Source organism: Antennarius striatus, chromosome 14, assembly GCF_040054535.1.
Source record: "Antennarius striatus isolate MH-2024 chromosome 14, ASM4005453v1, whole genome shotgun sequence".
In the NCBI taxonomy this organism is placed as follows: domain Eukaryota; kingdom Metazoa; phylum Chordata; class Actinopteri; order Lophiiformes; family Antennariidae; genus Antennarius; species Antennarius striatus.
In genome coordinates this window covers 3,986,697-4,002,666 of record NC_090789.1, presented here as the reverse complement: position 1 = coordinate 4,002,666, position 15,970 = coordinate 3,986,697, and the positions used below count along the sequence as shown (strand labels likewise).

Here is a 15,970-nt window from a genome sequence, read left to right as displayed (position 1 = left end):
AGACAACCTCAGTTAATCACATTCCGCAGTGTTTACTTGTCCTTAACAGGCCTCTCTCTCCTTCTCTCTCTCTTCCTCTCTTTCTCTCTGTCTCCCCTTCCCTCTCTCTTTCTCAGTAACACAGATCTGAAGTCTGTTACTGCATCTGAACCCAAAAACCGACCCACAGAACCGTCAAACAGGAGCTGAGACGCCCGGTTATCCTTGAGAAAATTGCTGAGGACCACTTGAGGTTGATAACAGTGTTATGGGTCTGCGTGATTTATGTATGGAAGAGGTAAACAATGGTATAATGTGTGCAAAAGCTGAAATGATGTATGGGTGAAGAGACTGTTTAAGACTTGAGTACCTTGGTTGGATATGTGTGTCCCTGCTAGTGTTTTAGTTCCTGGTGTGTTTCTGGGCAGGGTTCTGCAGGATTCCAACTACTGTACGTCAGAACCAGAAAGTCCGGTTTGACAACGAGTGACGTGGGACTAAGACAAAAATATACACATTTGGATTTGGAATTCCACAGCTACAGAACGTATGCTTACTAAGCGAGTTTAGATGTGTTTGATCTTGTTCTTACTAAAAATGAAGCACAAAACCAACATTAAATGGAAAAGTTACTTTAGTTTATTTCACTTCCTAAATAAAAAATGGAGATATCTAACTGTCTTACTGTATATTTAAATATTTGTGAAACCGTTGGGCTAGTTTCAGGTCTTGATGGTGACACAAATGAAGTTGCAGCTCCTACCTTACCTTAATAACGTAGAGCTGTAATCTAATGACATTAAACACGCTTCAATGCAAGTAACAACAAATAACTTTGGTTAAAGATTTATCGTCTATCTTTCCAGGCTCCTCAGCAACCGCTAGAAGCGCTCTTCCCAGGGTAATCTCAGGCGTGCCCGGACAAGATGAGATACGTAACCCCTCCTGCAAGCACTAGATCAGGGGTCTGACAGGAAAAAGCCTTTAATCTGATGCATGGACCCCCTCCACCGGCGTCCTTCAACACCAAACAGCGGCAGTTCTACTCCCGAGTTTTACTTCCTGACCTCTCCGTTCAGGACAGTCCAACACAACAACCACATTTCTGCTAATGTGTTCAAGTGGTTCAATTCACACGGAGCTGGAAACTGATTTAGTGCCTGCTGAGGATGACTACCGACGAAGCCAATGCAAGTTAATTTCCATGACAGAGTAGAAAGTCTTCTCCAGGTTTGAAGCAGTACATTTTGCTGAGGGAAGGAGTTGTGGTAGTTAAACCATAAATCCATCAGTGATGGATTGATGAGATAAAGTTCAAGGGAACAATAAGTGGCTTTCCTGCTCTGAATCATACAGGGAGCTTTTCCTGATCCAGAAGTATAAAAATAGAGATTTATCGTTGTTCTTCCGAGAATCCTGGAAATCCATTAACTGTGTCCAAAGCATCGTTTTATGATTGTGAGCTTGTATTACTTCAAATGAGCCACTTTGGGTGCTCCTATGATGATTGCAGATGGGATTATAAATAAAAACACATAACAAGTACCCTGCAAAAATAAAAAAATATCCTAGAAGTTTCGGAAGCCTTGAGGAGACAAAGAAGAGCACCAGAGACCCAACCAAGGCGCTGTAGATTAATATCTTTTTATTATTAGAATTGCTATCTCACTTTACTCTCCTCCTCCGTTATACCTTTAGTCTGATTGTTTCTTTTTTTTTCTCAATTCTCCAACAAAATAGCTGTTTTTTGGGTTATATTTTTTCACTTCTTAAATCTCAAATCTCTATGATCAGAGGAGGCAAAGCGTTAACAGAATCCTCCCTGAACTCAGCTAGAGAGAATAAGCATTAAGATTAATTATCCTGACTCCGCGTCCACCCAGTTGATTTCTTGTAATTGGACTGAATTTAAAAGATGCAGCAGTGGGAATGGAAATTTTAAGTGTCTGAGCTCAGCCTCCAATAATGAGTAAATGAGATGCTTCTAAATGCACAGAAACCTGCTCAATCCAATGCAAACCTGACGTCTTTGGTCGTCACCGGCAACATGTAGCTCCTCCAGACTCCCTGTCCATTACCCACCCCCCCAGGGGAGGACAGGGGTGTAAAACAGGTTTGCGTAGGGTTAATTGCAAAACCAGGGGTGTACAGCAAAACGGGCAGCCGGAGATTCCGAACGGGGGGATATTGCTTGTTAAAGACTAAGAGGATGTGAAATATGCGCCGTCTGCTAAACGACATCTTGACAGCTTACGATGGAAATTTCACAGCAATCAAACGGAATGTGTTTCAGTGTCTGCAGGGGGCTTTGCAGGACTAGGAAAGCAACATGATGGCATTCTGTCAGTCCAGACACATTATGAACCGTTTTAATGTGTTTTCAGAATTGCAGGCAGCTGTTCAGCTTCATTCTTCCATCTAGGGAGCCGTTCAGGTCATGCAAATGACTTGCTGCAGAGGCATTTTACAACGAAATATTATGACTCAAAGGCCTGGAGCAAAGGCTCGCCGAAGACAACGTCGTTACAGTCCAGCTTCCGAGAATGAACAGCAACATAAATAGTTTATAACTGTCAGTTAAATTAAATTGGAGCCTGGAAACAGTTTTAGCTTAGCATAGAGACGAGAAAAATACTGCTGCCACCCAAAGTAATTAGCAGTCAGCGAAGGCGTACCTTTACCTACATCGTCGTCTCTAAATTCGGAACAATTGCATGAGTTTTCCCACTTAAGAGCCCTTTTCCAACTTTATTCCCCACTTTTTTGCAAGTCCCACCATCACTTTGGACTTTGTAAAAAGAATTTGGCACAAGACACACATTTAATTGTGTAACACTATGTGCAGATGATCAACTATTGTCGCTACACCAAGGGCATACAGCAGCACATACTGTGGTGAAGTGATCATGATGAAATAACCTCAAAATTAGCTAAAAAAAACTGCTGGGTTTTGGACGTAGACAGAGATTACATTCTCCAACCTGACCTGGATTTGTTTAAAATGAGATAAAATAATAATAATAATTAAACAAAATAACCTCAAAACTTTGGAAAAAACTCTTCAACGGTGTTCGCTCCCCACTCGCCTCCCTTCTTACGCGCAGCAGCTGCACATACCTCCCCTTCCACTGCATTCGAATGCACACATTAGCCACACGCTATTAATACCCCTAAGTTTAAGTTGTCACAAAGCATTTGCTACGCTCCCGTCCTCTTACATTCACTGCTACACACTCAACTGTTTGAAAGCGTGACGCTACTTTAGTCATACACCGACATGCAGCATTGACCCGGACATGCATGTTATTAACTGCTATACACAATACAGTCACATTTGGGTGTTGTTCATGTCATTCGGATGATTTGCTGAACATCAACATCATGGAATTTCTGGCTGTTCTCCTCTGACGTTGGCAGAAAAATTAAAAAAGAGCCTCTATAACTAGTTTTTGGTTAATGATTTAGGATTCAGTACACGGCTGCCTCCATCTTTGGTTTGTTCACTACGTTCCTTTGAGAGGATGTCAGGGCGATGCCAGCTTCATTAATGTTTAAGCACATAACACAAGGAAGCGTGGTTAAAGCGAAGAGAAACTAAAACAAAGTGCAAATTGTGTTTGCCGAAGTCAATGTCAGCTGCTGTGGGAGCTGCTCTGCTGCAGGGTGGATGTCCTGCCAATGGTTCTTATTCACCAATCAGACAGAGGGAGGGAGTCAAGGGGGGGGTATTGGGGGCATTTGGCTACATGTGTCTGAGTATGTGAGAAAGTGTTTAGGAGCGAATGGAAAACGAAAAGAGAGCTGACAGAGTGTGAAAAAGGGGTGTGTATTTATTTGACAGGTCAGCAGAGATGAAATTCTTATTTACATTTATAGAGGAAGATGGGTGCGTGTGTATGTGTGTGTGTGTGTGTGTGTGTGTGTGTGTGTGTGTGTGTGTGAACTTACATTCAGGAACAGTCCTTCCCAATGTGAACAGAGCAGTTTATGCACATCTGAGGTTAACCAGAGGGCTTAGCAACATCCGCTGCACATCCACACTATATACAGTGTGGTGTGTGTGTGTGTGTATGTGTCTGTGTGTGTGCGTGTGTGTGTGTGTGTGTGTGTGTGTGTGTGTGTGTATATGTGATGTGATGTGTGTGCTGTGCATTGAACTGTATGTGTTACCATGGGGAAGTTGATTTGCATTTCATAAAAGAGGGACTTCAATCAAGAGCAAAGTTTCCATGAATGTTTGGGTTACCCTTATAATAAAATACAGGAAGAAGAAGAAAAAGAAGGAGAAGAATATCGAAAGTACTTCATCCTATATTCTATAATAATAAAGGAGGGCGTATGTCTCCACCAGTGTCTCTTTAGATTAAATTAGAGCCTAAAAGCCTAAAAGAGACTTCAGAAAGAATGTGCTATCCTACTTTTTTATAAAACATTTGGACAGTTAGGGTGTTAAATTTCGAAACATAACAATCGATACACAGATCTATTGGTTCTAAAATGGGACTAAAATTAAAATAAAAAAATATTCTAATGTTTGTTAGATAGATAGATAGATAGATAGATAGATAGATAGATAGATAGATAGATAGATAGATAGATAGATAGATAGATAGATAGATAGATCAATATCAATTCAATATGCTCGCGCATGCAAAGATCCATGATATATGCATAATAAATATATCGTATATAAGTTGACTGTTAAACGGATTGCAGCTCCAGGCCAAAAATTTCATGGGTTCTTCCTTTGGAACTGAAGCAACCATTCTACCACGTTTCATCAAATTCCATCAAGTAGTTTATATGTAATAGACAGAAATGTTGAGAAAAGGAAACCTTTTCTTGTGAGATCCATAAAAATAGCAGCTTTGGAGTCATCCTCCAAACGCCTCAGAGGTGGAGGTCAACACTGAAATGTAACACTCAGGTAGTAAAGGTCATTTTTAGAGACAATATGAGTCGTCCTTCATGCAACGGAATAAATAACAGACTATAAACCTGTTTTAGACTCAGATGTAAGCAGACAGTTGTGTCTGAGGTGTAGCCGCAGTGGTGTTAATGGGGAGCAGTCAGTGTTTTCATGGGAGGCAACAAGTCCCGGTCCGCGGCCCCGCGGAGGTGCCGCAGTCGCTACCGAAGTTTCCCTCCGCTCATACACACACACACACACACACACACACACACACACACACACACACACACACACACACACACACACACACGCACACACACACACACACACACGCACACACACACACACACACACGCACACAAACTTCTACGCACAGATTGTGAAGCTATGAAACTAGCGCTTACCGGGGAGAGAGGAGAGACGGACCCCGCCAAAGATCTGCATTCAGCGGCAGCTTTCACAGAAAGTCTTTCCGATTTGTTCCCCCACTCGTCTGTAAAACGTCTCTGCGGTCCAGAAGTGCGTCTGACGTGCGGTGTGTAAAGAAGTGCGTCTGACGTGCGGTGTGTACAGAAGTCGGTCTGCGCTGTGACGGAGCTACAGGCAACGCCGAGGCTCGCGCTTCATCACACGCGCGCTGACCGGACGCAACACGGAGCTGCTCATCAGTCTGCTCCGCTCTGAGCTCCGCCAGACGGGAGGAGGAGCGGTGCCCGAGAGCTGCCGCGCAGTGCGTCATGGGATATGTAGTTGAAATCGGACAAATAAAAATAGAGCTGCCGTAGAAAGTAGAATTTAATTTTTGGCATTTGTATTCTGAATATTATGAGTTATTTATGCACATGTTGTTTATTATTAATTATTTTGTACAGATTAGATAAATGAAAATATAGGTTTATGGTTAATGAAAATATCGCTATTTTATTTGTGATGTTTCTCACATTATTTCAATATATATTTTCGTATTATAATTATATATTTTCACATTACTATAACATAAAAACTCATTATGTTTTAACGAGATGTTTTTATTGTTCTAATATTATGTTTTTACATTGTTTTAGTGTGAAACATGTTATATAGTTCAAATTTGTTATATTCAAAGTTGTTTCAGTGTTTGAACATAAAATATTTCATGAGGACATTAAAAGCTGGGTTCACCTGATATCCAGCTATTGTACAGAGCATCCATTCTTTTCGCTAATACCAGAATATCGCCATTTCTCAACCCACAGAAGAATTAGTGAAACATTTGAAAGAGCCATATTTATTCAAATTGAAAGTTATCTTATCATACAAAATGCTTCAGATCAAAACAATAAGTGTAGCAGATTAAGACTATAATGACAATACTACATTATTGTGATATATATGGAAAATCAAAGTTTGTAAAAATTGGTTGAGTAGTATATCATCTTAATAAATAAAGGTTTCTAGTTATAAATTCTAAATTCTAAATAAATTTTTTTTATTTCCAAAGAACACAAATGATACTTTTACAATGTTACAAATATGTTATATACTTTTTGTGTTATAAGACCAAACAAAAAATATCATATTACATATCAATAATTTAACATGTAATATGAAAAATACATAGACAAAATATCTGATGTAGACTTATAACCTGACAAAAATAGAACAGTCAAGAAGCCAAAGGCTAACGCAAGACCTTACCTTAAAAAAGACAGGAAACGACTGAAATACCAGGAAACTAAACAAAAAGAAAAAAGGATCAATTAGATAATAATATAGAAATATTTCTCATTTAATATAGGATAGATAAAATCCATCCTACCGGCAAAACAAAGGGAGTGCAGCACTAACACAGGACCACTGCTTAGTAGCAGTATTTTGTTGACTGTAGGTTCTGAGGTATACTGTATTTACTATCCACAGATTGTAAAACCTCTTGGAGGCAAATAAATAACATTGAATTTTCTCTTAGGTGGTTTCTGTCAAATGTTAGTTTGATTATAGATTTTTGTATCCACTGATATTGATTTAATTATTTTTGAGTAACTCACTATATTTCATATGTAAACAGAAAACTGAAACAAAAGAGAAAGTTGAAGTGAGAGATAGAGCGATAAAGAGGATTTATGTTCTTCACACTGTGGACAGCCGGAGGAGGTCCTTGGTAAAGACCGCACAGCCATTCGTGTGATGAATACAGCAAGACTTCATCCATATTGTGTTTCATTGTTGGAGAGGAAATACCTTTCCTATAAGAATAAATACTCCAGCCTTGCTCTCACATATAGTTCTAATTAATTCAAAGAGGAGCAGCTGCATGTGTAACGCTTTTATGATATGACCAGCATCAACAGCTTAAACAAAGCAACACATGATGCTAAACACTTCAATAAAAGAACATTTCCTAACATATTGTGTGCAGGCGGAGAACTTGATAGATGAATTCCTGCAACAAAACAATTCCTCTGTTTTCTTTGAGGTCAACGGTCCCCCTGAGCATTCATTGTTTCTGAGGGCCCTCTTCCCTACTTTCTTATGGCTGGACTTACAGTACAACTGCTAAAAAAGTATCTGTGTGTATGTGTGTGTGGGTGTGGGGAGTGCATAGGAAATGCTTCTGCCTCTCAGTCGCCATAGGTCTAAATATAGAGCTCCCTGCCTCCTCTGTGCAACTGTCACAGCCTGGGTTGGATTGTTGGCCATTCAGGAAAGAAACTTGAGGCGTGTTGAAGTTTGGATAAATTGTACAAGCTGAGAATAACTCATTTGTTCTTGATGCGTCCTGGAAACAGGGTGGCAATAGGACAGTGTGGACCAAAGGGCATGGTGCACAAATACAATGCTAATTTACATGATTTAATTAGTCTGTTGGACTTTCTCTGTCTCTTTTCAAACCAACTAATTCAATGAAAGAAATATACGACCACTGAAACACCACTGTTTATTGAAAATCAATATTTAAATATAATTCAATGCAACTGTAAACAAAGTACCACCAAGAGATGCAGACATAGGAGGTTGCACTCTCAAGATTGAACCTGGTACAACCTTCGCTTGCAAATTTACAGATACTTATTTATTTCGCAGAAGCAATTCATGCCCTGATTACATCTGACTGAAGTGCAAACACAGTCAAAATTCAAATGTACTTCAGAGCCTGACATGTCTTCATGTATCCTGACAGGCTTTCGACCTTTTTCAGCTGCTGAGTGCAGGAAGCAGACACAACCGGGAGACTGTTTCCTACCCTCGTCTATTTGATTATGAGATGTGTCTGTTTGATTGTCTATTTGGAAAGCAGCACCTCCTTTATTGGATTAGTGCTTGACAGAAACCCCACATGTCCCCTCCTAACATAATTCGGCTCTGCGATGTTTGTCAAACCGTTACAGGAAGGTGCCGCTGTCGGGTTTCCCTGTCCTTTTGCTTTAATGAGCTGTGCCATGTCATTGTGAATGACATGTTTATATATATATATATATATACAGTGTATATCACTATTGTTCAACCCCACCCCCAATGTCAAGGCTGGAAATATCACTATGATGGTTGAGCTTACATTGGATGCCTCACACTGAGAGAGAGCAGGATGTGTGCAGGAGCTCCAACTCGTCTTATAATGAATGACCAAAGAACAAGGTCACAATTCTGACAACGCCTTCTATAGACCCCATGGTGGACACGTGTGTGTGTGTGTGTGCGTGCGTGCGTGCGTGCATGCGTGTGTGTGTGTGTGTGTGTGTGTGTGTGTGTAGTAATGTTTACTATGTTTTACTAGGATGTTTTTATGGTGAAAATGAAGGTAATGTCAATATATGTATCATTTAAAATGGGAAAAACTAAAGAAGAAGAAGAAGAGTTTTTATTTTTATTTTTGCAAAAACACTTTAATCACATTCAAACATTTTACAATTTAACATTAGATGAAAGCACTAAAGTGTGTCAGAGGAGGAAGAAGATTTTTTTTTGCAAAAACACTTCAATCACATTCAAACCATTTTACAAATTTTCATCAGATGAAAGTACTAAAGTGCTTCAAAAACACTAAAAACCAATGAATTAAAGGAAATACAATTTAAAAATTAGTGCATTTTATCAGGAAGTTTGCAAAAGTGAGTTGATCATCAACTAAAGTGCATAGGACATTTTTGTGACACCAGATGTTCCTAAAGTTATTTAGGTCTTTTGTCATTTTATAAAAACCAAATTGTAGTTTTAAGCGACATCTGATGTACAAGAAGAAGAAGAAGAAGAAGAAATGTACTTCATTGAATCCTCTTGAGGAAATTCTTGATTACGAAGCATTTCTGACGGATTTGTTTATCGTTTTATAGTTTTACATATATATATATATATATATATATATACTATTAGCTGACCTCCCTGTTTATATTGTACATTTCTGTTTATTTTGCCCCATGGGGACAAATAAAGTTTTTTGAATTGAACTGAAATATTTTACATATAATGTATAATTATTTTATCGCTTCAAAAAAACTACAGACATAACAATGCATGGCACTTGAATATCAATAAGTGGATTATAACCAGATTCGAGCAGATGTAATAAAATCTAACTACAGTATACCTCTGCATCACTTTATTCTTTAATGGTATCAAGTTCTCCGTCGACTTCTTTATTATACTCTGGCGCCCTCTAGTGACGTAAACAAGAGTCGCCAATGTCAGTCAAAGCGGAGTAAACATGGCGGCGTCCAATAAAGCGGCCGTGGTGCTGAATTTGGTGAAGAAAATAACGATTCAGTTTTGTCCGTTTGAGAGCAACACCCGAGCCACACGGTAAGGAACGTTTTCACACACTGTTGTGTCCGTTTGTGTGACCGGATGTGTGTATTTAATCCCATAACGAGGCGAACAGCGTTTCCGAAGAGCGTTCCACGGTACCTCCAGTCCCGACTGAATGTTACAGTAGGTTACATTAACGAGTTGATCACAGCCCAGCTAGATTTCATGAAAGCCCACGTCTCAGACACGGCTGTCAGAATTGCTGTTAGTTGTTTGGAGGGTGTTTACACTGCTGTACCGGATCAGCCCACGGAGATCCAGCGTGAGGTCATCGGTCTTTAGAAACCATCAGGTAACTTAGTTTTGGGCCTATTTCTGAGATTCAACACTACTCAGATAAATCAGTTAACCAGATTCCATATGCTGAGAATTAAAGCAAACCCTAAAGCAGAACAAGCGCATCAAGGAGTGCATTCTGAAGTGTCTTTAGTGTATTTGAGGTTACCAAAATTTAATCATGTTAAGTAGTCCTATTCATCTTCTTGTGCTGCTAAATGTGTGCAGGGCATCCCTGGGAACAAAAAAAAAAAGAAAAAGTAATGATGAAAAATGATATTCAGATATTTGTAATACTTGTGTGAGAGCATCCATTGTGTCTTTTCTGGGTAAAACACAAAAAAATATTTAGAATGTTTTTGCAGTGTAAAAAAAAAAAAGCAGTAAATGGAGATATTCAGTTAAAATGGTCATACAATAAAATCAGGCTGTAATGATGTGATCAGTGACTGACATTTTTTTTTGTCTCCACAGGGAATTCTTGTTCATGGTGGGTTCAGAGAGGGTCAAAGCTACCAACCTGAACTGTGAGGTGGTAACCAAGGTGAAACATGACAAGTCAGATCCCATGGTGGATATTACATTTAGTAAGTATTATATAATCCCGTTCAAATATATATCAGGAAGAAAGTGATTAGCATCTCACTGTCAGTGTTTTCTGTGAATCTTAACAACAACAAACATTTTATCTGAATGTTCCTGACTTTGTTTTCACTGCTTTCCTTCCATACAATGATGCGTTGTTGTGGTTTTAGTAATCATCTCATTGTGTCTTTGTTTTTCTTTGTTCACTTCAGCAAATGGAGAGAGGCTGGTGATGAATGGGGCAAATTTATCCTGCAAAGAGATGATGAATGCATTTCAGTCACGATTAAGAGCCAGCGATACAAAGGAGAAACCTGCAGGGAAAATATAATCATTGTCATGTTGACTTTGTACAATTTTTTTGTGTCTGAGTGTATTATTGGATGTTTGGAATAAAAGTATAAAATTGAATTCTGGTGGTTCTCACGCGGATGAATCTTCTGAATCAGACATGTTTAGTACGCCAGTTCAGGACAACATTAGACTCTCTTCGTAAGGGAAGGTAATTTGAACATTAGTCCCATCTGCATTTCTTTTCTTTCTTTATAAAAACAATTGAAATGTACAGTTTTTGTATTTTGGACAGCACAAGATCCAAAAAGACAAATCAGGCATGAACTCTTATGTGGACAACATAGGTCTACCAAAAAATAAAAGTTTCACTGAGTCATTTACAGCTGCTTTTCTGTCACTGTATCAGCAACACTCTGTATTAGCATCTGTAACAAATAGGTTTTGGATAGATTATTATTACATCTATGTGTTGCACATTGAATTTGCAGAACATTTGTATTTTGATGGTATTTTTCTGGTAAGCTGCAGCATGTTAGAAAAAACAAATTGATGATCATAAATGAACAGAAACACCTATTGCAATCAATGAAATACTGCTGATCCTGCGTACACCATTATTCTTTGGTCTTTCAGTATGTAGTCCATCTTGCCATGCTAGGGTATTATTATTGTTGTTAATATTTTTAATATTATTACCTTTCCCTTTGTGTCTTAATCTTTCTTCAATGTATATTTTCCCTGTTTCTGCCTCTTCTGTGTGTCTGAATCCTGCTGCAACATTTAAATTTCCCAGTTTGGGATAACTAAAGTATAACTTATCTGAAACTTTAAACATTTTAACCATGCCAAAAAGTTTTTTTTTTCCTAACCTGGCAACCCTTACTTACTGTTTTATAAATGGTCTAAACCGTTGGCAGAATTTTGATTAACCATTAACAGAAACTCCAGGGCAATTTAATGGTTAAAACAGAGATTCATCAAAGTTCATCAACTACATTTCCCATGAAGCTTTGACAGCGTGCTCCGTGCTTAAAGGTGTGTAGCTGCCGCGTACCAACAAAATAATCATTATTATTTTTGAGGTGAAATTATTTTTACTCAGTGAAGTTTATAAATATAAATTTCGATTAAAGTTAGAGACAGAAATTCGAACGAGTCGTAAAAAATATCAATATTTTGTCGCTCTATTACGTGACGTTCCAGCCTGTAATTGGCTGCTCTCGCGTAGCTTCCGGTCGCGCTGGCCCTTTAAAACCCATTCTGTTCGCACAGTGGACGGGACTCGAATCCAGACTCTACTGGTGGCAGTGGTGGACATCATATCAAAACCCGCAAAAATGGTTGACAAGTTTGTTGGGACGTGGAAGATGGTTTCCAGCGAGAACTTCGACGATTATATGAAAGCAATCGGTAGGAGCGTGAACCAGTTAAGCTAGCATATAGGATGCTAATGATGAATTTAATTAACTTGCTAATTTATGCAAAGTTCTTAAAATTATCGTCTAATCTGTTTTTGTTTTTGTTTTTTACGTTACGTTGATGTCATGTTTATTCAATATCTAAATATATTGTGGAAATAATACATTTTCATAGAATGATTTATAATTATCTTATTAAAAAAAATATTATTTATAGAGTAAATTGTTAGTTTAACATGCGCTCCTGCCCTGCAGGTGTAGGATTCGCCACCCGGCAGGTGGGGAATCGAACCAAACCCAATTTGATAGTGACCGTGGACGATCAGGGTCTTGTATGCATGAAGAGTCAGAGCACCTTCAAAACCACTGAAATCAAGTTCAAACTCAACGAGCCTTTCGACGAGACGACTGCTGACGACAGGAAGACCAGGGTCAGTGTGTGATCTGAGGGGCGGGGGGGGGGCATGAAGCCTGACAGCCTGGTGGTGTTCGGTTCTGGGATGAAGGACTGTCTCTGTTTTGTCGCCCTGCAGACCGTGATGACTCTGGACAACGGAAAACTTGTGCAGAATCAGACCTGGGACGGCAAAGAAACTAATATAGAGAGGGAGATCACGGATGGGAAATTAATAGCAGTGAGTTTTTTGGATTTTTTTTTTTTTTAATGACATGCTTGGAATTCATTTTTGCAAATTTGACTCATTGCTCATGATCATCCATGCAGTTTTTCCCCCTCTAAATTTACTAAATTTAAGGGGAATAAATAAAATACGTTTTTTTAAAAATAGTTTTTGCATAAAATGCATAAATCATACATTACATAATCATTTGTGTTCAGTATCTGCAGGATAAACTCGTCACCAAACTGCCCTGACCCTGATCTCTCTTTTTTTTTTCCCAACAGAAATGCATTATGGGTGATGTGGTGGCGGTGAGGACGTACGTCAGGGAGGCATGAGGGGACCCCTTCACCTCTCCTCTCCGGGTGCATGTCTGGATGACAGGCTCAGTTCAATGAGCGGAATACCAACCTGCAGTCATGGCCCGTCATGCTCTCCATCTCCCTTCATATGTTCCGTGCTTCTGTTCTCCAACATGACACATTTGGTTTCATTTGGAATTGTTGTGATTTGAATAAAAATGAATTTGTGGAAGCGATCTCTCTCTGAGTGATTTCTTTAGAAGAAGCTTGTGGCATTCTTGAAAGCATTCCAGCCATTTGGTCGTACAGAGGAATGCTATAAATTAAGAAGTCCTGATCTCCTGATCCTAACAGCAGACGCCCGTGGTCGGTGAATATTACTGTAAACAACTTGACATGTTATTTACTTAAATGTCAAGAACCAAAAGGGCAGCCATGCTGATGATTAGCGTAGACAGGGGGGGTTCCTGGAGGAATGTGAACTCCTATCCTAAAGTTATTAGGGGCATCACGCAGAGAGGTCAGCAAGGAAATGTTTCCCCCCCTTCCTCTTTGCGAGGTCGAACATTTCCCACTGCACATCCACTGGCAGCGCGATATGGAGAGACTGAAATCTTTACGGCTCGTCTCCACAAGCATCCCCACCCTTTGGCCAGTGGTCAAGTGTTTGTGTGTGTTAGGAGGGATTGTTCCCGATTCCATGGTTCCCATGAACAGGATTGGGAGACGGTGTCCTTGATTGGAACTAATGGCTGAAACATCACATCCAGGTGGACTTTTGAACCATGTGGACAGCGGTGCTGACCGTAGCCGATGGATTTCAGCCTTTGGAAATTTTGGGTGGATTCCAAGTAGATGAGAACATGCCAGTTTACAGCAAGCAAAGGTCACCAGTGTAGACCCAGTGTGTTATTGTGTCATCGGTCATGTTGTAATCCTTTCTCTTTTTTTTTCTTTTTTTTATGCTATGTGACTGTTTGCCTATTTTGGCTGTGGTTTTTTCCTCTCTATAAGTCCACCATCTCATGAAATCATGTGACCCAGTCAGGATCTAACAGTAGCATTATTGCAATAAAGATCTGTGCAAAAGGACGCTAAAATCAAGCTAAAATCTAATGATCTGCATCCCAAAATAAAACATGTTGCGTATTAAAAGCGAGTCTCAAAGTCGTGATCGAGATCTCCTTCTTCAGTCTTCTCTGGAAACGCTGGATGTTCTGTGAAGACGTTATGAAAGCACTTCTAGAGGGAATCTTTTTCTCACAGTGCACGAGAGAAAAGATCACATCTGCTCTGGATCGACTTACAGGTGCAGCGCTCGGGAGCCCCGGGAGTCCTCCTCACTCTGTTTGGACAACTGCAGGAGGATGAGGCGCATCTCCACCTCTCTGGTCTTTAATCCCAAGGATTAAGGGCGATCAGTGTTGGTGCTTATTAATTATACAAATTGCAATCAGGAATGGGACTAAAAAGATCAACACCACTGATTCTTCAAGTTGTTTATCAGTGAGTTCTTGAAATCATATTTCAGTTGTTTGAGGTTTGTTTTCTAACAAGGCAGGAGCTGGACGGCCCAAAGATCACATAACCGTAACTATATGGCTCCAGGCAGAACATCTGCAATAATACTCTACTAGCTTACAGCCAAACAGGAAGGAGATGCTGGAAAGGTCTCGACCCCATTCCACTGTCCAGTCGATGGAGGCCAACATTACAGACTGTAAATTAGGAAACTGATCAGGAAGGAGTTCGATAGAGAGAAGTCAGCTCAAAGGACAATGAGAAACAACAACGGTGGAAAAAAAACATCAAAATTATCAATCAGGAACATATACTTTAAATTGTAAAAGTACCTCCTGTTGTACCTTTATATGTAAAACTTATCATTAGAGCGTCATTACTTATTTATTGTTATTATTATTATTATTATTATTATTATTATTATTATTATTATTATTATTATTATTATTATTATTATTATTATTATTATTAATTGGATTTTATTACTTGACTTTGTTTTATCCAATCAAAACTATTGATCTTTTTTTGCTTTCTTATATGTAAAAAAAATACAAGTCTCAAAAAGCTTAAGTGTCATTTTCACGATTACTCTTAAGTTAGAAATAACTAAAGCGGCTACACACACCTCCACGAATATTAGAATCATTTCAAGTCTTGATAAATGTTTAAGTTACAGACTTTTGCATGTTTGTGTGTTTTGTAGACGTTGAGGTTCTTTTGTGTTCAGACAGACGTTAGAATGAACTCACATCCTTCACACGACATCTGGAAAGCTCCACTTGAGCTGCGGCGTCGACGCCCTTCCTCTGCTTGTCCTTTACTTAAACTCCAACACAAACACCTTTTATGTTAAAGCAGGTCAACATGAGCTGAAACGCTGCGTGACATGAGACCGTTGTGTTGAAACGACACATCGGGACGTGCCGCGAGCAGGTTTTTGAGGAGGAACTGCTTAATCGGTGCTTAAATTGAGGGATGCTTGGCTGTGAATTGATAAGTGAGGCTGATGCGCCGTCCGCAGGGACATTTTCAGTCACAACAATCTTCAAAACTGGAGAGATTTGGGGTTTTTGCAATCAAGGATTGCAGGAAATACAACAGATATATATTAGGAACAAAGTTACCGTCAAACATTTCCACATTTGAAGGAATTTGATCATTAAAAGAAAACAGTTTGTAACCAGAGGACAGCTATTAGAGACCATCCCTCCCTCAAGGATAGGAGTCCACAAAAGTAAATAACGATTCATCTTTGAAATCGTCACACCTTCCTCCTCAGAC

The 15,970-nt window shown here is 39.3% G+C and overlaps 3 protein-coding genes across 3 annotated transcripts in view; 2 read left to right on the top strand and 1 right to left on the bottom strand.

Moving 5' to 3' along the window:
* Positions 1-5,547, bottom strand: part of pag1 (phosphoprotein membrane anchor with glycosphingolipid microdomains 1) — a 36,668-nt gene extending 31,121 nt beyond the window's left edge. The window contains exon 1 of the mRNA XM_068333725.1: positions 5,296-5,547. The gene's annotated coding sequence lies outside the window, so the exon portion shown is untranslated. The remainder of the gene's footprint in view (positions 1-5,295) is intronic.
* A 4,006-nt stretch (positions 5,548-9,553) lies between these two features.
* On the top strand, positions 9,554-11,169 carry mrpl53 (mitochondrial ribosomal protein L53). Its single transcript, XM_068332292.1, has 3 exons — positions 9,554-9,667; positions 10,424-10,536; positions 10,747-11,169. Exons 1-3 carry the CDS (start codon positions 9,573-9,575, stop codon positions 10,863-10,865), a joined length of 327 nt encoding a protein of 108 aa, XP_068188393.1. The 5' UTR covers positions 9,554-9,572; the 3' UTR covers positions 10,866-11,169.
* Positions 11,170-12,107: 938 nt separating this feature from the next.
* Positions 12,108-13,406, top strand: fabp4a (fatty acid binding protein 4a). Its single transcript, XM_068332685.1, has 4 exons — positions 12,108-12,238; positions 12,502-12,677; positions 12,780-12,881; positions 13,151-13,406. The coding sequence occupies exons 1-4, from the start codon at positions 12,166-12,168 to the stop codon at positions 13,202-13,204; spliced, it is 405 nt and encodes a 134-aa protein (XP_068188786.1). The 5' UTR covers positions 12,108-12,165; the 3' UTR covers positions 13,205-13,406.
* The last annotated feature ends 2,564 nt before the right edge of the window (positions 13,407-15,970 follow it).

What these genes read in the sequence shown, in the direction of transcription:
- mrpl53 (XM_068332292.1), top strand. Translation starts at nt 9,573, where the DNA reads ATGGCGGCGTCCAATAAAGCGGCCGTGGTGCTGAATTTGGTGAAGAAA. An exon ending in AGCAACACCCGAGCCACACG is followed by an intron (nt 9,668 to 10,423) that starts GTAAGGAACGTT and finishes TTGTCTCCACAG; the next exon opens with GGAATTCTTGTTCATGGTGG. An exon ending in CATGGTGGATATTACATTTA is followed by an intron (nt 10,537 to 10,746) that starts GTAAGTATTATA and finishes TGTTCACTTCAG; the next exon opens with CAAATGGAGAGAGGCTGGTG.
- fabp4a (XM_068332685.1), top strand. Translation starts at nt 12,166, where the DNA reads ATGGTTGACAAGTTTGTTGGGACGTGGAAGATGGTTTCCAGCGAGAAC. An exon ending in CTGACGACAGGAAGACCAGG is followed by an intron (nt 12,678 to 12,779) that starts GTCAGTGTGTGA and finishes GTCGCCCTGCAG; the next exon opens with ACCGTGATGACTCTGGACAA. An exon ending in CGGATGGGAAATTAATAGCA is followed by an intron (nt 12,882 to 13,150) that starts GTGAGTTTTTTG and finishes TTTTCCCAACAG; the next exon opens with AAATGCATTATGGGTGATGT.